Here is a 23,819-nt window from a genome sequence, read left to right as displayed (position 1 = left end):
ACTGCACAGGGCTGAGCAAGCTCTCTATAAAGGAGTTAAGGCTGCAATCCCACTAGGAGTAAACCTTCTTGAAGTCAGTGGGATTTACTTTTGAGTAAATATTGTATTGTAAGGTATCCCATATCTACCAGAAGGGGCCCTACATTCTGGGAGCAGGGGAAACCCTTCACAAGAAGAGAGGAGGCCCTTCTTAGGGTCCTACTGATGGATTTATCCTGTGTCTCCACAAGATAGACAAAGACCTGTTTGGTGGACAACTGCAGAACTCCAACAGGGAGGGGCAATAGTGGCTGACTTTGTCAACTTCTTTTTCTCATACAAGCCACATTTGAAAGAGATAGACTTGCCATCCACAGTTCCCCCCGTTCTGCAATCAAGTCAGGGTCACCTTCCAGGCTCAGTTTTGCACTGCCTCTTTCCTTAATGAGGTTTTATTCTTTACAAGAGCAAAGTGCTATTACAATTGCCAATTAAGACCCCAGATTTCACCAAGGAGCTCTTAGAGATCCAGCAGACAATTTCCACTTATAAAGTACTCCAATTTTTGTTCACAAATATTGGGGGATGGGAAATGAAATATTACTTTTGAGAGCTTTATAGCACAAAGCTGATGAAAAGAGTGATTTCCTATTCATATATTTCATATTCGCTCACATTTGTTTCCTATTGTATTTGACTGCTGAACGTTTGTTAAAATCAATAGTTATGTTAATAGAACAATGTTTACTTCTGAAACATAAAGATACATCATCAAGATATGACAGCAGGAAAAATATACTGCCTAGGGGCAGGGCCTTGGAATTGGAAAAAGGTACTGTATTATGAGTCAAGGACAAGTGCTCAGACATGTGAACTTTTTAATCACAGGTTAATACAAGTGACTAACACTAATGCCTTTCTCTACTGGGGGGCGTCTCCTCCCAAGTACAATTGAAAACATAGGAAACTCTTGAAAACTGGATTCACAGTTTCATGTTGGGGATAATTTTAATATAGAGCTTTATAAGTTTATCTTTCCCTCTGTTAAGATAGACATAAACTAGCACCATTAGCAACCCTGGGTGTAAGGTAACATTCTGCAGGAGCATGGAAAAAAACACAGAATTCAGAGCATCAACCCAACCTGCTGGTGAGGGTGTGGGGAGCCAGGTACATTTTACTGTATGTGGAGGACATGTCTAGTGACTAAAGAATTTTGAACTAAAGTATTTTATGAAATAAAACTCATTACTGGGCGTACTCTGATTCTAGATCCTCATGACTCTTATCAATCTTCACTGATGACGATATTACTGTGTTCTTTAAATATTTATTAATCTCTCTCTTTGTAGCAGTTCATATTGTCATTGTGCAAAATTAGAAATAAATAAATGGCAACCTATTACCGAATTTGGACAATAGTAATAACGGGGGGAAATAGCTAGGCCATCAAGGAGAAGGAATGACCACACCAAGGAGAACACATTTTGTGAGGAATGGTTCTGCTTTATATAATTTGTAGCCAGTAAGGAACATGAGTGGACTCCCCCTTCAACTCACACCTCCCTTTGGAGAGATATGTTGGGATAATTTGCATTTCCCTATTTTGTATTCCTGTATTATAAGCCTATGAGAATTTTAGTTTTAACCTGATTACTTTGACCTGTGTGATGAAACACTGGCAAGGATGTACATTTTATTTTTTAATAAGGCAATATGCTTTTATTTCATTGGAAACATCAGTGTACTTTACACTCCATTCATTTTACTCTGCTTGATTACATCTTTTATATAAGATTTAGTTTTTTCAAGTTGCTGGCCTTCACAGTTGGCATGATATGCCTGAAGAATCTGACCGATGTCTCAAAAGTCAGAGGACTCGTTGCAACAAAGAAATAGTACCCGTCTGTTTTTTCTTCTCCCCACCCAACCAGTTTCCTTTTCTGTCATTTCTTTTAGATTGTAAGAACACAAGGAAGAGCCCTGCTGCATCAGACCAAAGGACCATCTAGTTCAGTATTGTTTTCACAGTAGCCAACCAGATGCCTATGGAAAGCTCACAAGCAGGACCCGAGTCCAATAGCACTCTCCAGACTTGTGATTCCTTATGAGAACAATATGAAAACCACTTTGAGCTGCCAGGAGGAAAGGTGTAATAAATAAATATATTCTGAAGAGTGGGAACTTTACTCCACCCAAGGCTGCTGGGTCAACCCTAAAGATTCAATGTGAAAGTATGGCAGATGAGAACTGAAGTCAAACTGGCCAAAGCTGAAGTTAGTTGCCTGATGGAAAGACTTACGAAACTTAAAAGGAAACACTGTGCCTTTGCTTCAGACATTCTCAAATGTTTTGAACCCAAGGTCCACTTTCTAAAAGTATACTCTCACTAATGGTCTCCCAACCCAGCACCAATAATCTGTTCCAAATCAAGCATGCAGAAATTGTTGCACACAGAACAGGAGTCTGTCCAACTCCCTCCTAAAATGATAAATTCGTAAGAACAAACCAGCAGCTCTCTCTTAACGTCCTTTTTCACAAAATTATATTGGGATGATGGGACAGAAAAGATGCAATTGTCCCCATACATTCAATGAAGATCGTCAAGAGGCCACAACCAGGGGGCATTTCATCTAGCCAGAGCTTAGCTGATGGGGGCAAAACACACTACCTTCTTAGGCTCCTGTTCCTCCCTTAACTGGGGCTTCATGGTTCCCTTGCAAGTGTCTGAGGCTCCCTGAAGGCAGCCTAGCCCACAGTTTGAGAACCACTGCATCAAATGGTTGGCTTATGGTATTGTTCCTTTGCCAAACAACTTCGAAAACCTACTCACCAGGTTTCCAAACTGCACAGATCTTATATGCACAAAATACAGAAGTGAAATTAAAGTTTTATGAAGCCATTTAAGCAGCTTGTGCAGCAAAACTAAAACGTTCAGAGCAAATGCTTTATTTCACTGGCTGCCCAAAAAACATAATCTTTTAGGGAAGAAAGTGACTTCTGAGAAAAATGCTGATTAAGTCAAACTATACCTTGTTTACAAACCGGGTGCTTTCACACTGCATTTTATTTAGTTATTCTGACGATTTCTTACCTGGTAATTTGCACATTATATTTGAGCTTTCACACGACATACCGGGTAGCTCCGGAATTCTGGTGGAATGTAGTGCAAGTGTAGCGCTAATTTCCACAATAAATGATACCAGAAATAATCCCAGAAATATTCCATTAGCAAGGCTGGGAACCTGGAAGATTGTGGGAGTTTTTCGCTAGCTGCTGCCGCTCACGTGACAGACATCCCAGCATGCAGTGCATTCCCGCCCTTTAGTCATGTAGGTTTGGTTTTTTTTGTTTTTGTCTGACGAACGTTGTACCGGTATTCTGGCATCGGTGCAGATAGCAGCAGCATTTCCCACACATATCCCTGTCTTGATATAACTAAAACAATTAAAAAAAGTCAGATCCTAAAGGGAGAGGGCTTGCATGGTGACGGGACGAGATCTTAGACCTCCTACACAGTGGGAAAAAGTGTGCATGGGTGAGGGACGAAAACAAGCTGAGTAAAAGACAGTTGCGCAAAATGCCGCTATATTGGCTGAAAAAGAAACTGTTCCTTATCACAAGAGGTACTGCAGTGTGAAAGGGATTTTAGAAATCGGGACAGAAGCGCTACCTTTCTAATCCGTTAAACTAGCGCTATTAGCCCCATGTGTGAAAGCAGCCACAATCAAGGACAACTATTTTAAAGAAGGAATTTCCTCCTGTGCTTATTTACTAAATTAACAGACATCTATTAAATTCATTGGAAATTTAGGTAATTTCCTGCTAGTCATCTCAAATGTGGGAGTAGGCAGGATGTACATTTGGAAATGAAGTAAAGTAAAACATTTTACATGACCCAACTAGTCATATATTGGAGAAACCTGCACACACACACCACAGTCTGTCTCCACACTCTCTTTGTAACTGCAGTACAAATTTCACCCTTGGATTTGACTTTAAAATGTTTAATTTTCCATTTAGATAATGCTTATATTTATCATGTGGGAAAGGGTGTTTACTTATTATCAATATATTTTCAAATTTCCATGGATGCAAAGCAAGATATATCAAGCAAGCAACTACTACCTAAGCCAGAAGTGTGGTGTAGTGGTTAGAGGGTCAGACTGAGACCTGGGAGACCAGAGTTCAATCCCCACTCAGCCATGATGTTCACTGGGTTAGTCACTATCTCTCAGTCTGATCTCCCTCACAGGTGTTGTTGTGAGGATAAAATTAGGAGGGGCAGAACCATTTTTGTACACCACCTTGAGCTCCTTGGAAGAAAGATGGAATATAACCTTTGTAAAGTAATAATAAGTGAAGTACCTTTCAGTCCAGCAGGCCAGAGCCAGAATTCTTCCGCCCCAGTGGGCCACTTTGACAGGTGGGTGGAGCTGTCCACCTGTAAATCACAATGACATCAGGTTACCCACTTTTTTCCAGCATGGCTTCTTTAGATACTTGGGTGCTAAGCCATTTAGGCCATTATGTACTAGTTCTAATACCTTGAATTGGGCCTTGTAGCTCACTGGCAGCCAGTGCAGTGCTTTCAGGACCGGTGACGCATGGTCCCATTTGGCTGCTTCACTTACTAGTCTAGCAACCACATTCTGCACTAGCTGCAGCCTCCAGACTGTATTCAAGGGCAGCCCCCCTACAACTCATTACAGTAGTCCAGACAGGAGGTCACCAAAGCATGGATAACTGAGTTCAGACTATCCTGGTCTAGGAATGGCCATAGCTGGTGAATCAGCCTAAGATGGACAAAAGCACTCCTAGCCACAGAAGCTACTTAGGACTCTAGTGGCAAGTTGGAATCCAGGAGCATTCCCACACTACAAACCTGTTCCTTCAGGGGGAATACAACCCCTCCACAACAGGTTGTATGCAGGACCGGATTATCCATTAGGCTTAGTAGGCTGAAGCCTAGGCACCCGGAGCTCTTGGGGGCCCGTGCATAAGCTAAAAAAAATTATCACGGGACATGAGCTTCCGAACCGCCCAGCATCCCCCTGCTTCACTTACCTTTTTCTCCGCTGTTTTTTGTGGTTTGCACATGCGTGCTAAATGCACGCATTGCTGCCATCAACCAAGATGGCGGCAGAGGCTTCAGCCCCTTTGGGAAACCTCCGCCGCCATCTTGATTGATGGCAAACCTGCGCAAAAAAAGCGGAAAGGTAGGGAGAAGAGGGCCCCAAACACCAATCAGCCTAGGGGCCTTCCTCAGCTTAATCCGGCCCTGGTTGTATGCCTAATTCCTGGACATGAGAAGCACCCACCCACAGCACTTTTGTCTTATCAGGATTCAGCCTCAGTTTGTTGACCTCCATCCAGCCCATCACTGCCTCCAGACACTTGTCTACCACCTTCACAGCATGTCCTGATTCAGATGGAATAGAAAGATAGAGCTGTGTATCATCAGCATACTGATGACACCATGCTCCAAATCCCCAGATGACAGCTCCCAGTGGTTTCATATAGTGTTGTGAGGCCTGCTGGAGGGGGGTGGACTGATGAGAACAAAGTGGAGGAGGAGGAGAACTTAGAGGGGGAAGGTTGAGCTGGTGAAGGGCCGAACAGGGAGTTGGACTCAGAAGGCACCCCAGCTCTGGACTTTGACAGTACAACCCCAGCAGCTCCAGATATCCGTGTGGAGAGTCAACCTGACCAGCCAGTTGTTTCCCAGCCTGATGCTTCCCATCTCCCTGTGCCCGCATCGCCTGCAGGCAGCCCTCCTTCCTCTGAGGGGAAATATAGGACAGTGATGGGGGCTCCGCCTTTGCCTCACACCAGGAGGTGAATCCAGTAGGAAATTCAACAGGCACAGCTGAGGCCAAGTCTTCACTTGCATGCACTCTCAACAGTGACAGTTAACAGACACAAGCAGGGTGCCCGCCCAGCCTTACTTAAGTTGAGTGAAGGGGGGGGGGAATAGTCGCTGAGTCAACATCTTAGTGTAGCAAACTTCTGTCCATGGGGATGGGGGTTATCCCAAAGCAGCTCAAGTAGATTGCAAGTCTGAACGAAGGAAAGATGCACACAGAGAGGCTGCCTTATTCAGGGAATATTCAACACCTCATATTAATGCCAACTCACAAAAGATAATCAACTGGAAAGTTTTACAACTATAGCAAAAATGTAAGATTATTTTTATGGTTACTATACACTTGTTATGATGAAACAGCTCTGATACTTTTGCACTGTTAGTTTACTGCAGAGACTAGTATGCATGTTTACTCATTAGTAATTCCCAATGAGTTTAAAGGGATTTGCTTCCTACCAAGTGTGCTGAGGATTCTGTTAAAAGTGATGAAGAGTGCCTCTTGCTAAGCAATCGATCTGCACAGAGGGCTTAACAGGTCAGGCAAGAAAGCAAACAATACACACGTTGACACAGTTTCCTCACATTTTAGAAATCAAAACAATAAAAAGTTACCATATAATTTAATTACGCAACATTAATTTATCTATCTTCCACATCCAAATGTTTGCTTCCAGATATCATGCAATTCCATATCTTTGGAAGGCGCAGTTTTTAAAACACTGTCAATAACTTGAAAAACTATAGATTGTACTTGCTCAGATGCCTCTCTGTAAAGCTGGGTCATATCAGCTCCAGAAACTCCATCTGATTTTTTAACAATGAGATCCACTTCCATTAGGGAGCAATTTTCCTTTGATATCAGACAAGTCACTATCTTCACCAGTGTCCTTCAGGCAGTCTCATCAATCTCTTGTAGCCAACTGGTTGCTCCTACAACTAGTATGTGGTCTTCAGAAGAGGTTGTTGCTTCATCTAACTGAACCACGAACTCAGTTTTTATTCTTCTAGAAGATTCATGTTTCCCCATCTCCATGCTGGGACAAGAGATAATCAATTTCATCAATGAAAATTACTGCTGGCATGGTGCCACAGCAAATAATGCACGGACTATCTTTTCTCCCTCACCTACCCACTTGGAGGTCAGTGAAGAGGCACTGACACTAAAAAAATGTAGCCCCACACTGGCATGTAATAGATATGCCGATAAGCATCTTCCCTGTCCCCAGAGGACCAAACAGAAGAATTCCTTTTGCAAGACCCTGTAAACCAGTGAAAGTGTCAGGACTCAATGTGGGTCACACTACTATCTCTTTAATTATTGCTTTTGCAGACTCAACTCCAGCAACGTCATCTCAATCCACTGGAGGCCCATGGTCCACCACGGTCCATGATCTCTTGCACAACAAGCTGTATCATTTTTGGTTCTATATTCTTTAACTGTTTGTCTGTTGGACAAGCCAACTCTATAGATCCGTGCACTGCATTCCCATGTGTCTATTTCCGTCTTGTTTTGGCACTGGAGCGGCAAACTTTCCAAATGGACCGCAAGACCTTCCAGCACCCCAAGACTTTTTTGTACTACCATAAGATGGGAATGGTGTATATTAGGCCTGGTTCTGGTGTTTCTTCTGCTGGCCCACCCAGAGCTGTTCCTTTGAAACCAGATCATGTGTTCTCACTGCCCTTCTATTTTAACTGGATTATTAAGAATGAAACCAGAAGATGTATTACTACTTTCTTCACTGGACACAAGCAATGTTTTCCTTTTCCCCAGGTTTCCCATCCCTGCAGGGAAAGCACACTGAGTGGAAGATGATTAATTTTGCCCCAAACTAGAATTATTCATGGGTGTCAGAGAATTATAAAATATTGATTCGTTTCCTGGTAATGGGCTTGCACAGGAGATTATATCAGACACTTCACTGATAAGCACAGCCAAAAAAGAATGTGCAGCTCCAGCCCTGGTTGAAGAAAGCAAACCAAATTGATGAAGTTTCAAAGCTGGGGACCTCCTAGGGATATCTATTTTTTGACTTATATAATTTGATGAGCCAGCCCCAAGCACAGATTGTCTATCACCACTGCACTGACACTGAAGAAACAGAGGCAGTGACCTTCTTGTCAGCACTGAACACGTACTTTGGCTAGTCTGCATCATCTCTTGCGCACACTTTAGTTCCATCGCATTCATTGTCAAAGCAGACTGCCACTTGTCACTGTCATGTTGCTGACTTTTTGCTAAAGTTAAAATGTTTTATAGCATAGTTATTGAAGCCAGTATCTGCATTGTCAGAATCAATAACTGGAGAGTATTTTTCTTCATATTTTATGAATAGGTTGGCAGCACAAACCTGGAAGATCTCAGAGTTTGCTCATGCATACTGAATGCATAAAATCTGTGCACAATGAGCATCTCTCCCTGTTTAGAGGTGTCAGAGGTAGCAACAAAGTGATTCTTCTGCCATTCACTCAGGTGTATATCATTGGGGCAATTGGTATGCATGCTTTACAGAGAAATGGGACAAAATACTGTGGTGGGCAGAGAAAGTGAGCCTCTAGCTCTTGCTAAAGAAGGTAGTCACAAAACTATCCTTTAGTAATTCATTACCCCTTATTTGAGCACCATGAGGTGTTTGACAAATATTTTACACAGCCAGGAAATCAATCTCACAGCTCTTGATTTTAAGGCCTATAGTATGATTCAAATGCTTAGCAAAAGCATGAATCAGCACAACAAACTTCCTGTTGCTCACATCTTCTCACGTACACACAGAAGTGTCCTTTCTACAAGCAACCCTAATGCCCCACCCCCAACCAAAGTTTAATCCATCTGCTAGGGCAAATGAGGCTGCAAGACTAGTTACAGCCAACACAGCAATCTGCTGTGTTTACTCACAGAAATGTATGTGTGAGGTCATCCAAGACAGTGGCCTTCGGCAACACTGATTTGAGGCTGTTGCACATAACCAAGCCCAGATAATAACCTGGCAAGCGCTTTTCCTCTTGGGTACATAGCACATCGTTAAGCTATGGAACTCGCTCCCAGATGAGGCAGTGACGGCCACCATCTTGGACAGCTTTAAAACAGGACTGGTTAAATACATGGAGGATAATGGTATCAAAGGCTACTAGCCACGATAGCTAAGCTCTGCCTCCACTGGTGAAGGCAGTATGCTTCTGAATACCACTTGCTGGAAACCACGGGGGGGAGTGCTCTTGTGCACTCAGGTCCTGCTTGCGGACTTCCCACAGGCATCTGGTTGGCCACTGAGAGAACAGGATGCTAGACTACATGGGCCACTGGCCTGACCCAGCAGCTTCTTCTTATGTTCTCATACCAATAAGGTAAATATGGGGACCCTATGCAAGTCGATAGCTAAGCTCTGCCTCCACTGTTGAAGGCAGTATGCTTCTGAATACCACTTGCTGGAAACCACGGGGGGGGAATGCTCTTGTGCACTCAGGTCCTGCTTGCGGACTTCCCACAGGCATCTGGTTGGCCACTGAGAGAACAGGATGCTAGACTACATGGGCCACGGGCCTGACCCAGCAGGTTCTTCTTATGTTCTCATACCAATATGGTAAATATGGGGACCCTATGCAAATCCCTGTCAGCTACACACACTGGCAAGGACTGAAGCATCTTACACATCTGGATCATGGAGAAACAGTAGCATAGGACTACTAGCTGCAATCCACATCTTGAGACTGCCTGGTCACACCTTGGGAGACACATCGTTGCTAGCTGCCAGTTAATAGGTAATTGATTTAGTACTCTTAATCCATGCATAAACAAATTACTTACTTATTCTTTAATTTCATGTTTTGAGAATTATAACCTCATATTAGAAACTGTTGTTTCTGAGTTGTATGAATAGATTATACACACGGATGTTGTCACTAAATGACTGCTGTTCTGGGCATGCCTGAATATAAATATATGAATTTAATGCCTGAATATAAATAGCTGATAATTTCTAAACAGCCAAAAGCCAATTTTATCCTATAGGTATATTTAATACTTTACCATCTCCATGTTTGTGTATATTTATTTCTTATTCAGATCAAACGTCCATTCAGTCAGCACTTAACACTTTTCTTGTCCTGATGAGGCTTAATTTATACTAGTTTACAGTGGAATCCTATGCAAGTTTACTCAGCTACAATCCTACATCTGCTTAAAAGGAAATAAGCAGTATATGTTGGTTTCTGAAACTTGGCTTGTTTGGAAGTCATTAACCAATCAGGGAAGTGACTAATGTCTCTCTGCGAGAGGGGGTGGTCCCTGGCCACCTGAAAGAGGCAGTAGTGAGACCACTCCTGAAGAGGCCCTCCCTGGACCCAGAAAATTTTAATAACTATAGGCCGGTGGCAAATGTTCCATTCCTGGGCAAGGTCCTTGAACGAGTGGTTGCCGGCCAGCTCCAGACACTCTTGGATGAGACCGATTATTTGGATCCATTTCAGTCGGGTTTCAGGCCTGGTTTTGGCACAGAAACAGCCTTGTTCGCCCTGTATGATGACCTTTGTTGGGAGAGAGACAGGGGGAGTGTGACTCTGTTGATTCTTCTCAATCTCTCAACGGCTTTCAAATCCATTGACCATGGTATCCTTCTGGGAAGGCTGGCTGAGTTGGGAGCGAGAGGGACTGCATGGCGGTGGTTCCGCCCCTACGTGGCGGGTCAGCTCCAGAAGGTGGTGCTTGGGGAACACTGGACTCTCCAGTATGGGGTTCCGCAGGGGTCAGTTCTGTCCCCCATGCTGTTCAACATCTACATGAAACCGTTGGGTGCAGTCATCCGGAGCTTTGGAGTGCGTTGCCATCAGTATGCTGATGACACGCAGCTCTATTTCTCCTTTTCATCTTCTTCAGGTGAGGCTGTCAATGTGCTGAACCGGTGCCTGGCTGCAGCAATGTACTGGATGAGGGCTAATAAACTGAGGCTCAATCCAGACAAGACTGAGATGCTGTTAGTGGGTGATTCTTTTGACCAGATGGTGGATGTCCAACCTGTCCTGGATGGCGTTGCACTCCCCCTGAAGAAGCAGCTTCGTTGCTTGGGGGTTCTCCTAGAACCATCTCTGTCACTTAGGCTCAAGTAGCCTCAGTGGCATGGAATGCCTTCTACCAACTTTGGTTGGTGGCCCAGCTGTGCCCCTATCTGGACAGGGATAACCTTGCTTCAATTGTCCATGCTCTAGTAACCTCCAAGTTAGATTACTGCAATGCGCTGTATGTGGGGCTGCCTTTGAAGACAGTTCCGATACTGCAGCTTGTGCCAGACTGGTAACAGGACCAGACGGTTCGAACATATAAAACCTATTCTGGCCCGCTTGCATTGGCTGTCTGTATGTTTCCGAGCTCAATTCAAGGTGTTGGTTTTAACTATAAAGCCTTACACAGCTTGGGACCACAATACCTGATGTAACGCCTTTCCCGACATGAACCCACCAGTACGCTACATTCCATATCAAAGGCACTCCTCCGGGTGCCTACTACAAAGGAAGCTGGGAGGCTGGCAACAAGGGAGAGGGCTTTCTCAGTGGTGGCCCCCAAATTATGGAATGATCTCCCTGACGAAGTGCACCTGGCGCCAACACTGTTATCTTTTTGGCGCCAGGTCAAGACTTTCCTCTTCTCCCAGGCATTCTAGCATGTGTTTTTTAAATTGCTTTTTAAAAATGTGTTTTTAAATTTGTATATATATATTTAATGTTTTTAATTGTTGTGAACCGCCCAGAGAGCTTTGGCTATGGGGCAGTACACAAATGCAATAAATAAATAAACTGCTCAGATATCTGCAAGTACAAAGCAGAACTTTTAAAAAGTACTTTGCTTCTGGTGCATTGCTGTAATACAGATACAAATGTATATAAATTATGTATAAATGCAATAAATAAAATAAATAATAATAAATAATAACCATACTTCCCAGTCTGCATCATAATGCCTCCCCTATGGCAAAGAGCTGTGTACTGATGCACGAAGCTTATTCATATCCTGACTTATTAAGTGTAGATTTGATCTGTGAACACAGCCACAGTGACTAGCCCAAGGTTACCCAGAGAGCTTCAGGGCTGAGTGGGGCTTTGAACCCAAGTCTCTCCAGTCTTAGCCTAACACACTAACTACTACACTGCACTATTATTAATTATGTTAGAATGCTTGGTCATGATATGACTTTTTAACATCAGTTCATCATTGCCAGTGGTCATGTAGCCATGTCTTCTTAGCTAAGAATCACCAAAGTTTAGTCTTAATACCCTTCATAGCCAAACCTTAACCCCTGAATTGGTGAAGTGACAACAAGAGTGCTCTGAGCCTGCAAAGGGTATGCAACTTCTCCAGTCACAGTAGTGGCAACAAGGACCTGAATGGGAAGTACATGGTTTTGTTATGCCATTGCTGTCAACTGTGTTGCATTTGGGCTAGCAGCAACAAGCCTGAGGATCAGCAGAGTGGCTTGTGGGTGCTGGATGGGCTAACTCAGCAAGCCTGACACTTGCAAACACTTCCAGAGTGGTGTTATGTCATGTCACTAGTCTTCAGAATTTGCAGACACAAGACATTTCCCTGGCTGCACCCAAAACGCTAACTAAGGGCAGAAAGCATTAATTAAATTTTTAATTCATAAAATGAGTGCTGTAGGTTTAATTACAGCTATTTAGAGGGAGTGGATGGGATTTTGGAGAGCTAGCCTTCTGGCGTTTTGTACAAAGTGACTTCTCCTTTAAACACCAATGAGCCTGCTTTTCTGATAGCCAAGTTCTATAGCCTTGCTAAGTTCCTGCCTTTTAGGTTCTCACCAGCAGTTTCCTTACACAGCTGTACTGGGGGGGGGTATATTTGCAGCTTTGCTTTACTGATCATTTATCAATTATTATGGGGGAGAAACAGGCAGCAGATAATAATACCCAATAGAGAGTGAAAAATATTTCATTTAAGGGAACTAAACACCTTTGCAGAGATTATCAGTCTCTAGCGAAACACATGCGTAGGGTTAGTCATTTGTACTGCACTGTCCAGCTCTGTCTTCCATTAAAACTGTGCTTCTGTGGCAGCAACATCACATTTTCTCAGCGCTGCATGCATACCAGAAAAAAAATGCAATCCTTGCTCTATATAGCACATTCGTTACTGGGACTGAGAACCTGTGACACTCCAGATACGTGGACTATCATCCCTGATCATTGCCCACGTTGGCTGAGGCTGATGGGAGTTAGAATTCAACACCAGCTGGAGGGCCACAGGTTCGCCAGCACTGCACTAGACATTGCCTGTAACGTGAGTGGTAATAAATAACACGCTATACCTTGGGTTAAAACTGTGCACACCCATCAACCCCTTAGTTGCCTCCTTCCCTTACAACTATTATTAGGAGTTGCTTGCACATACTGAAGACACTGGTTGACTGAGAGTTGTTAAGTTATACGGCTTAGGTCCAGGGTATCTGTCAGAGCGCCTCTCCCTCTATGAACCTGCTCGGACTCTAAGATCCTCCAGCGAGACCCTTCTCATTACCCCTTCTTTCCTGCAAGTTCATCTTGCAGAGACACAGAATAGGGCTTTTTCGGTGGCTGCCCCTGGACTGTGGAATTCTCTCCCTAGTGAGGTTCGGTTGGCTTCCTCATTATCAATTTTTTGTGCGCAGGTGAAGACTGTTCTATTTAGATGGGCTTTTAACTAATGTAGTTAGTTTTAACTTATGTTTATTTAATTTATTTTTAAATTGTTTAAAATGAATATCATGTTTATTAATCATTTCTGTTTTTTAATGTAAGCCGCCCTGAGTTCCTCAGAAAAAGGGCGGGTATAAACTTTTTAAATAAATAAAATAAGTTGCATCAAACTTTGTTCTACATTATCAGGATAACAGAGCACACATATTCAAGACAGACTAATTCCCACTCAACACAATCAGTGTGGCTAAAAGGTGACTTTCCTAACCTTTTCGGTGGGCAACATGAGTTTTTAAGCTACATTAGTTACTGCAAATATACACAGAGGTGGTGACATGGAATACAACAATGTGAACTTGTTTAGGTTGGCTTGCTACGCCCTTCCATTCTTGGGTCACTCCATCCATCCTTACCCACATTACTATAATTATTTATGTTATCCCTTATCATCAAGATGAAATAAGTGAATCAAGAGTCGCACATTAGCCAAAGATACTTTCCAGTGCTTTCAAATTCAGATTAACCCCTTGCTCAAATAAACTAACCAGAAACTGAAAACAAGATGAATGGCTCCAAAAGAAAGAGCTGAATGAAACAAGTAATCACAGACCACAACTCCTCACTTTTCAGACAGTTAGCAATTTTGTGAAACTCCCCTCTTAAAAGCTTGTCTGGTGCTTTTCAGAACCAGGTTGAGAATGTTCTGTTCTCTCAGCCGTTGTTTTTAGCAATTTCCCATTCTTAATTAACACTATGTAAGACTGCAATTAGTTTGTCTTTCTTTTATTGTAGTTGGGCTGTTTTTAGCTTTTCTGAGATAGTTTCAGCTTTTGACATAGCTGACTGTGGTTCCTATTAAATTTTATTATCTGTGCTGGTTATGGATTTTACTTTGGTATTTTATGCATTTTTTGTCTTTCAAAATTTATTTTAAATGTACATCACCAAGAGAACTGAGTTATGGGGCAGTTAAATACAATAATTTATTTAGTTATTTATTGGAAGCTTTGCTAAAAAAGGATTTTTTGTTGTTTAATAAACTTTGCACAAAATTAAAAGTACAACTAGATGCAGACTAACAATGTAGTGTTCACCCAAAAGAACAAATTAAGAACTCCTAAAAACCCCTGTGATGTTAGACAATGGCAGTGTGGTATCAAGATAAAGCAGGAAAGCATCTTTTCAACAACTATCTAATAAAATAAACTACAGTATATAGATATTTACTAATAGGCAAAAAACCTTGCAGTGTAAGAACGTAGCTATAGCCCATGGATATTTCTATCCAACTTTAAAAAGCAGGGAAATTGGGCAGCTACTGTATAGTGAATGTACCAGGGGGGCAGAAGACCTGACCTCCTCTCTGAGATATTGGACTGCCCTACAAAGTTGTAAAAATGCAAACACAATTTGGGTTGGTCTTTCACAGTCCAATCCACTTCCTGTGTAGCTTGGAAGAATTTGATAACATGTGCCTCTGAGCATATGGTGAGTGGTGGCAACACCTGCCATCTCCAAAGATGGAGAATTACATTCTTGTATGTTTGTTGGTGTTCTTCTTACTTTGCTTCTTTCCTGTGTTACTATGGTTTCCACAGAGAATCTAATCTAGAAAATTTTATTTCCCTCATTATTCATCCTAGAAACCTGTGTCAATTTTATTTTATTAATTTCAAAGCCTTTTTATTGGTCAATGTCATATGATGGTGAAGACAGCCTTTTGTGTTTCAAAATGGAGGTTATGTTCCATTTCTATTTCGGGTGCATTAACAGTTGAATCTGAAACTGCAGTTTGATGTAAAATCAGACTGATTATAACATGTTGCTACTTCAGCAATGACTCTAGCTGTTGGAAAAAACAAACTTAGCTTGCCCAAGATGCATGTTTTCAGCCTGCTATGTTTAAACAATTTCATTTAAGGAAAGGTGGGCACAGTCAATTAAAAACATAGAACACACCTAGAATTTTGCTAGAATATATTTCATCTTCTCCTGTTTTATCTTGTGCAACTGAAACACTCCTCATGTCCATTGGAAACTAATCTGCAGAATAGTCAGTGCCATTATTCCACAATTTTTGGAGCTTTTTTTTTAAGGGTTGCAAAGTGTTGCTGTACTTCACATATTCGAAGAAATAGAAGAAAAAGAAAATGATTTTCTATAGGAAACTTCACTACAATTGAAAAGTAAATCAGACATATTTAAAGTGAGTATCTGAACTATATGAACTGTATTAATATTGTTGCTTCCTCCCTTCTAAAACAAGATCAGCACAGCACATGTCTTGTTTCTATTATTTAGGCTGATTGCAGGTGTTGCCACCACTCACCATATGCTCAGAGGCACATGTTACCAAATTTTTCCAAGCTACACAGCAAGTAGATTGGACTGTGAAAGACCAACCCAAATTGTTTGCATTTTGACAAATTTGTAGGGCAGTACAATATCTCAGAGAGGAGGTCAGGCCTCCTGCTCCCCTGGTACATTCACTATAGCTGCCCAATTTCCCTGCTTTTTAAAGTTTCATAGAGATATCTGTGGGTTATAGGTATGTTCTTAAACCGCAAGGTTTTTTGCCTGTTAGTGACTTTCTCTGCTTAATCCAGGAGGTAAGAAATGGGATCCTGTGCAAGTTTGCTGAGAATGGATCGATAATTTGCATGCTCATTGAGTTCAGTGGGTTTTCCTCCCCTGCAATCATGCTTAGGATAGGTGAAACTGACCACAGGGGATGGGGAGGCGAGGAGGAGGAGGAGAAGGGAGGGGAGGAAGGGCAGAGGTGAGGTGGGGGATGGGAACAGGCAGGAGGGGTAGGGGGGAAGGACAGGTTGGATCATTTGCATGTTTATTGAGTTCAGTGGGATTTACTCCCAAGCAATCATGCTTAGGATAGGTAAAACTCACCGGAGGGAGGGAGGGTTGGAGTGGGCAGGGGAGGAGGAAGAAGGAAGAGGGCAGGGGAGGAGGAAGAAGGAAGAGGGCAGGGGAGGAGGAAGGGAGAGGAGAGGGGAAAGGCACGTCTGATCATCTGCATACTTATTGAGTTCAACGGGATTTATTCCTCTGCAATCATGGTTAGGATAGGTAAAATTGTCCATGAAGGAGGGGGAGAGGGAGGGAGGGAGGGGCAAAAGAAGGGGGAGGGCAGGGTTGATCATTTGCATGCTTATTGAGTTCAATGGTATTTACTAACATGCAATCATGCTTTAGATAGGTAAAACTGATCATGGGGAGGAGGAGGGGGAGGGGAGGGACAAAGGAAGGGGGAGGGAAGGGACAAGAGGGAGGGGATAGGAGCGGGAAGGAGAGAGGAGAAGGGAGGGTGGGTTTGATCATTTGCATACTTTTTGAGTTCAATGGGATTTATTTCTGTGCAATCATGTTTAGGATAGGTGAAATTGACCTGGGGGAGGGGCAGGGGGAAGGAGGGGGCAGGGGAGGAGATTGGGTGGGTGGACACTGGGCAAAGGGGAAGCCCCTTTCCTTTCCAAAAGGGGAACATTGTGAACAGTATCATTCCTTTTCAGGGTTTCCCCCAACTTTTTATTCTACAGCAGGCACATGTAGCCTCCCACCCAAATTTAAACCAAAGCTGTCTCTGGCCACATCCACACCAGGCCTTTATTTCACTTTAGACAGTCATGGCTTCTCTTCAGTATGCCCGGGGCTTATCACTGACTTCACTTCAGTATGCCCGGACTTATCATTGACTTCAATGCTAAATTTCTTAAATTAATTAAATATCAGCCAGGCATTTTTTTAACTTTTAAACTGCAGAAGATGAAGGTTGGAGTATGGGGCAAGGTCAGTAATAGGATTAAATGTACTCTGTGAACATGGCTGATTTTTAATTAATTTCAACCAATTATGAGAACTCTGACAGAAAAAAGTCCCAAAGGGGTCTGTTTTCCCCCCCTCTCTTTTTGGTCTTTGAACTCTTGATTCTCTCCGACTGTTTTGTGTATTGCCATGAATATTTACAGGGTTGTTAAGCAATCATTTCTGAATTCAGGACTATAAGTTTTGTAAGGTTTTGTTTTGAAATGAGCTTATGGGAAGCATCAGAATGGCATGGGGGTATTTTCAATTTAACATTGCGGAATGCGAAAAATTGATGCTGGCTATAGTATACAGCCACTCTTGTGGCTGTATAATAAATTGCTCCCTGATGCATCAGTGAGCAATTGAGAACGTCTTTAAGAAGTGAAATGTATCTTTGCCTTTATTTTTTTTATTCATTCATCACCACATTCTACAACTGAAGAGACAACTCAAATATTACAACTAAAAAAGATGTGAAAGCCCAAATAATCATCATAACATAAAACACAGTTTCTTATCACTGCAGACTAGCAACTGTGGTTAGGAGCTACTGGAGTTTTAGAATAATGGTGCCACCTGCTGGAGAAGCATAATGTCTTGTTTCCTTTCTACAGGAGATGGACAGAATGGAAATTCTCACCACCCCACATTTTGATTTAGGGCAGAGGTAGGGCACCTTTTTGGCCCAACATGCCAGACCTTCATCTCCCCTCAATCCCCACGTGCCAATCATGACATTAGGTGACTAGTACATGGGCCATCCCACCCACCTTGCAAAGTTGACCTGTGGGAATGGGGAAAGATACCCAGAGAAGACTGAAGTCCTGCTCTCTGCAGGGATCTCAGCAGGATTTAACCTCCCTGTTTATCAGCAGTTGCTTTGGCTTCATGTGGCAGTTGCATATGGGGAACTGGTGCTCTTTAGGAAGAAGGCAACTAGAGCAAGGCAGTTACACAGAGGTCTCTATAGCTGGAAGCTGCTAAAGCAGCCAAGTCAGAAGGTGTCAGGTCAGGGAACAGCACCAGTAGGCTTTTGTTAGTTGGATAACTCATGCACAACTAGTGGGCCACCAGAAGTTGTTGGACCACAATTCCCATCTTTCCTGACCATTGGCAATGCTGGCTGAGGCTGATGGGAGTTGTGGTCCAACAACATCTGGTGGCCCACTAGTTGGGAAAGGCTGCCCTAACCCAGTAACCAGAGGCTGCAGAGTGACAATCACAGTAGATTAGTATCACAATGTGATATACGAACTCGAACTATAGGACATTTTTTGCATTATATTCACAGACTGACTCTCCTCCCTATTATATAAAGACTTCTTTAATAATTACTTTCTTCACACTTGCCCCCACCCCTTAAATTGAGGCTGTACATATGGATTTTGAGGGAAATTAACTATGCTGAACAAATGCACTATTATAATTGCATCACACTTTTAAACCTAGTTATGGAAACCTTGCTACATAACTTTTTATTAAATTATAACAGACAGACCACCAGTGGATTCTGAGTATCCAACCCAGTGTATCTTATTGCCTATTTTATTTTTTAAAATTATCACCCACCCTTTCCACTCTTTAGGTCATTAAAAAATTTACAAACATGTTTGAATCAAATTGTTTACATTCTTGGCAGGGGCACATGTAGATCTTCTCCCTTAGAACAAAAGGAGCAGTCCCCCTCACCCTAAGTCTGATGTCTAACTACATTCTGGTTGTCTCGGCCTTGATGGTGGGGTGTCCTCCCTGGAAGTACCCACCTTTCCTCGGGTTGCTTTTGCCGCACAGTTCTCACAACAGGCAGCTGGCTGAACGGCCATTAGTCATCCCTATGATGAGACACCTCATTTGTTTGTGCTATTGGATGTGGTACACACTCATGAAGATAGTTAATATTTAAACCAACTTGTGAACAAAAGAAATGGCATGTCTGCTTCCACCCTTAGCATTCTATGATATAGCCAGCTAGCTTAAAATAGCCCCCAGGGGCTTCCCATTTGGCCCGGTGCAGTCCCTGAACTGATCTCACCTCCATTCTGTGCTTGAGAACTTTCTTCACTTAGATTCCCATATTCCCTAAGACAAGAGCAACTGGCCCTTTACAGCCCTCTTCCCCAGTGTGAGCAACAAAATAAGCTTTGCACAAGTTTGTCATTTGTGGGCTTCAGTTGCTCACTTCCAAGCACCAAGCCAAGATATAATCAAAGGGGACTGAGCAACTCAGGTGCACAGTGAGAGGACTTTGTCAAAGCATCTGTTGCTATTCACACTCCAAGGGAAGGAGGGATAGGGGAGGTTAAAGAGCCTTTTGTCTGTGTCTTGGCTCGTGCATGTTTTCCTCTTTTCAGCCCTTTACTCATTTAAAACTCTCAAGCTGTTGAACTTATTTACATAATACCACATAGGAGTTTACGGGATGACAACAAGGGAGTATCCCCGCCCCAGTGAGCTTTCAGCAGCTTGCCGACCAGGGTTCTATGGTTCAGGGTACTCATGCCCCAATATAATTCCAATACATGAGCGGATGATTACTGTAATTACTGGATTGCATAACAAGGAATTAACATGTATGACAGAATTTAAGAATTGGGGCTACTAGAAAAATATTTTACGCTCTCACCGTTTAAAGATGTCACAGGCAGAATTTCAACTCCTTAATAAAAAGAATTAAAAGTTAATGCTGTGCTCACATTAGTGCTACCTGATATCACCCCATCAATCATTTAAAAGCCTAGACAGTGTATTGCTGGCTATTAAAGTGAAAGACTGGAAAACTATCCAGAGGCTCTCCCCACTCAACACATCCTTCTGTGTTAGAACACATTGTATTCATAAATCCCTGTGGTGCACAAGCAGATGTTCAAAGCAGTTTGATCCCAAGGAAATGTGCACTTGCATTAGTATTCCTACTAGCTTGTTTGTCCTTTCGTGTCTATGCATTTAAGATCCATGTTAAATTTGCCCATGTCCTTAATCTGCCCATGGTCCTTTTAATGAATATTCAAGGCTGGTCTATGCCTCCGGCAAAGGAGGAGGGAGGGAAAAGGAGGAGGAAAGCAGCATCATGCATCAGCCAAGCAGCTTTCTCCCTGTCTCACCCAAGCAAGCATGTGCACCCCCCCAAAAAGAAAACAACAAAATCCCTATAAAGTGTGGCATTTCCACAACAAAGAAAGATGTGAGGTGAAAGAGTTGTCTCCAGGGAATACTCTACAATTGGTGCTGCTAAGTTCACAAGAAATCTAGATGCACAGTATTTAAGCAACCAGGCCCATCACAGCAATACTGCTATATGCCCTCAGATCCCTCGCTTCAGTTCTATGGAGCCACAGGACAAAAGCACAGTGACACACGGTCTGTTTTAATTGACAAATTAGTACCTAGATCAGATTCCAGAGCGCAAGCTTTGGTCAGGTCTCTTAATTCTTTCTGCACACTCCCCTCCAAAGCTCTGGCCAGCTTCAAGCAATTGCTGATACAATAAACTACGGAAGAAATATTAAAATAAATGGACACAGGCTTATATTTTGGTTATTGTACTCCTTTTCACCAAGTTTCATAGTTCCTGGAGATAATGAAGATTAAAAAATGGGCAATTCCACCTGTTTAAACAATACATTGAAATATATCCTCGTCTTTCAGCAGCCCTCTCTTAGGCATTTTCGTCAATAGCCACTTGTGCAGTAGCCACTGGCAAGAATGAACTGCTTCCAAGAGAGCAGACAGTGAAACTCTGCAAAAGTTAGTGGCTCTTGTACTTCACTTACTCTAACCTAGATATGATGGGCAAGTGGACTAGTAAAATGCCTGTGAACTTATTAACAAAGTTAAGTCTCCAGTGATACTTCAAACAGAAGGATGTCATTTTAAAATTAAACATGTTCTAATCATGAGGCTTGAATTACCAGCACAGATACAAATATATTTCTTAGCATCAATAGTGGATGTGCTATTTGCTTCTTGAAATGCGGGTATTATCCATGCTGCAAACTGAACAGAATTGCATGGGCATAGTGAACAACTAAAACAAAAGAATTAAAAGAAACAACCATCTAATTTGGCTCCAGACATTTGGACTATGACTTCTATCAGCTCCAACCAACATGGCTAATTTTAGGGGGGGGGTTGATAGCAGAAAAAATAATTAACCAGTCTGAAGTTGCAAAAGACAAAGCATCAGTAGTTAGGGTTCTGCTCCTTTGAAATAAGTCTTGATAGTCTTTGCAAACAAACAATATAAGCCCAGTTCAGAATCTTGACAGGCACAAATAATATACAGTTTCTGAAGCCATCAAAGCTACCGGCCCTATTTAATGCAAATAGTTGCAGAGAGTCAATGTTGCACCTCCATTGCTTCCTTGATATGCTTCGTTGGTATGTCTGTTTTCCTCCTTTTATAGATTATTGACATGTACATTTGTTTTTCTTTTATTACATTAGAAATGCATCGTAAGACAGGGGGGTGTAATCCTGCACTGTATGCTCCCCAAGAACTATGTTAGAGAAAAACTCTCCCCCATGTGTAAGTCGTTTTAGATTTGGGAATAGAAGCAGTCACCTCCTTAGAAATGGAACTGTCTGAGTTGCCTTTAAAGTGGTTTACAGGTCTCCCAATGGAAAGTGCCATCTAACAACTATTAATGATAGAGCTCACATCCTCACAGGCATTTTGATCAGCCCACTCTGCACATTTTCCATTTGTAGCTCAAAACATTCTTGGTTTTGTTTTTCCTTGCAATGGCACATCTGTAAATTGCTAATAGGAAGTTGCCTCATGTTTATGATTACTCCATGTGGGCCTTTTATCTAGGAGGCTACTGTTTATTTATTTTATTTATTTATTATTTGATTTATATCCTGCCCTTCCTCCTAGCAGGAGCCCAGGGCAGCAAACAAAAGAGCTAAAACCACATCAAAACAAAATAAAAACAGACCTTAAAATACACCAAAACAAAACTTTAAAAACATCTTTTAAAAAGCTTTAAAAACATGTGTTTTTTTTTAAAAAAAAAAACATATTAAAAAGCAATTCCAACACAGACACAGACGGGATAGGTCTCAACTTAAAAGGCTTGTTGAAAGAGGAAAGTCTTTAAAAGGCGCCGAAAAGATAGCAGAGATGGTGCCTGCCTAATATTTAAGGGGAGGGAATTCCACAGGGTAGGTGCCGCCACACTAAAGGTCCGTTTCCTATGTTGTGCAGAACAGACCTCCTGATAAGATGGTATCTGCAGGAGGCCAACACCTGCTTAGCGCAGTGATCGACTGGGTATATAAGGGGTAAGATGGTCTTTCAGGTATCCTGGTCCCAAGCTGTATAGGGCTTTGTACACCAAAACTAGAACCTAGAACTTGGCCCGGTAGCAAATGGGCAGCCAGTGCAATTCTTTCAGCAGCGGAGTGACATGCTGGCGATACCCTGCCCCAGTGAGCAGTCTTGCCGCCGCACTTTGCACCAGCTGCAGCTTCCGGACCAACCTCAAGGGCAGCCCCACATAGAGCACATTACAGTAATCCAGACTGGAGGTTACCAGTGCATGGAGAACAGTGGTCAGGCTATCCCGGTCCAGTAACGGCCGCAGCTGTCTTATCAGCCAAAGCTGGTAAAAGGCACTCCTAGCCACAGAGGTCACCTGGGCCTCTAGTGACAAACATGGATCCAGGAGCACCCCCAGACTACGGACCTGCTCTTTCGGAGGGAGTACCACCCCATCCAAAGCAGGCAACTGACCTATTATCCGAACTCGGGAACCACCAACCCACAGTGCCTCCATCTTGCTAGGATCCAAGCTCAGTTTATTGGCTCTCATCCAGCCCACCACCGAGTCCAGGCAGCTGTCAAAGACTTGCACGGCCTCTCCTGATTCAGATGTTACAGAGAAATAGAGCTGGGTATCGTCAGCATACTGCTGACACCTCACCCCAAAACTCCTGATGACAGCTCCCAAGGGCTTCATATAGATTGTTGGAATTTTAAGGTTTTAATGTGAATTATATGTTTTTATGTTGTACGTCGCCCAGAGTGGCTGGTAAACCAGCCAGATGGGCGACTAATAAATTTAATAAATTTAATAAATAATAATAATATAGATGTTAAACAGCATAGGGGACAAGATGGTACCCTGCGGCACCCCACAGCACAACTGCCAGGGGGCCGAAAGACTGTAAAACAGTGCCTCCAGTACCCATCTCACCAAGTCAACCCAGAAGTCAATGGTATCAAAAGCCACTGAGAGGTCAAGTAAGAATAATAGGGTCGCACTCCCCCTATCCTTCTCCCAATAAAGGTCATCCATCAGGGCGACCAAGGCTGATTCAGTCCCATAACCAGGCCTGAACCCAGACTGGGATGGGACAAGATAATCGTTGCATCCAGGAGTACTTGCAACTGCTATGCCACAACCCTCTCAATCACCTTCCCTAAAAAGGGGGTATTTGCAACTGGTCAGTAGTTGTCACAAACCAATGG

The 23,819-nt window shown here is 42.7% G+C and overlaps 2 protein-coding genes across 13 annotated transcripts in view; both read right to left on the bottom strand.

The window, feature by feature from the left end:
* LOC133365034 (cytochrome c oxidase assembly factor 1 homolog) overlaps nucleotides 1-23,819 on the bottom strand; it is a 102,226-nt gene that overhangs the window by 40,649 nt on the left and 37,758 nt on the right. For all 12 annotated transcript variants that reach the window (XM_061586247.1, XM_061586252.1, XM_061586245.1 and 9 more), the window contains one exon: nucleotides 4,348-4,423. The gene's annotated coding sequence lies outside the window, so the exon portion shown is untranslated. The remainder of the gene's footprint in view (nucleotides 1-4,347; nucleotides 4,424-23,819) is intronic.
* The window catches only part of FIGNL1 (fidgetin like 1), a 34,887-nt gene continuing 17,556 nt past the window's right edge, over nucleotides 6,489-23,819 (bottom strand). The window contains 6 exon segments of the mRNA XM_061587470.1: nucleotides 6,489-6,863; nucleotides 6,865-6,929; nucleotides 6,932-7,013; nucleotides 7,015-7,230; nucleotides 7,232-7,321; nucleotides 7,324-7,497. Of these exon segments, the coding sequence (XP_061443454.1) occupies nucleotides 6,489-6,863; nucleotides 6,865-6,929; nucleotides 6,932-7,013; nucleotides 7,015-7,230; nucleotides 7,232-7,321; nucleotides 7,324-7,497 (1,002 nt within the window).

This window comes from Rhineura floridana, chromosome 10 (genome assembly GCF_030035675.1).
Source record: "Rhineura floridana isolate rRhiFlo1 chromosome 10, rRhiFlo1.hap2, whole genome shotgun sequence".
Lineage (NCBI taxonomy): Eukaryota > Metazoa > Chordata > Lepidosauria > Squamata > Rhineuridae > Rhineura > Rhineura floridana.
The sequence above is the reverse complement of the archived record's forward strand: the minus strand, read 5'-3'. Positions and strand labels throughout refer to the sequence as shown.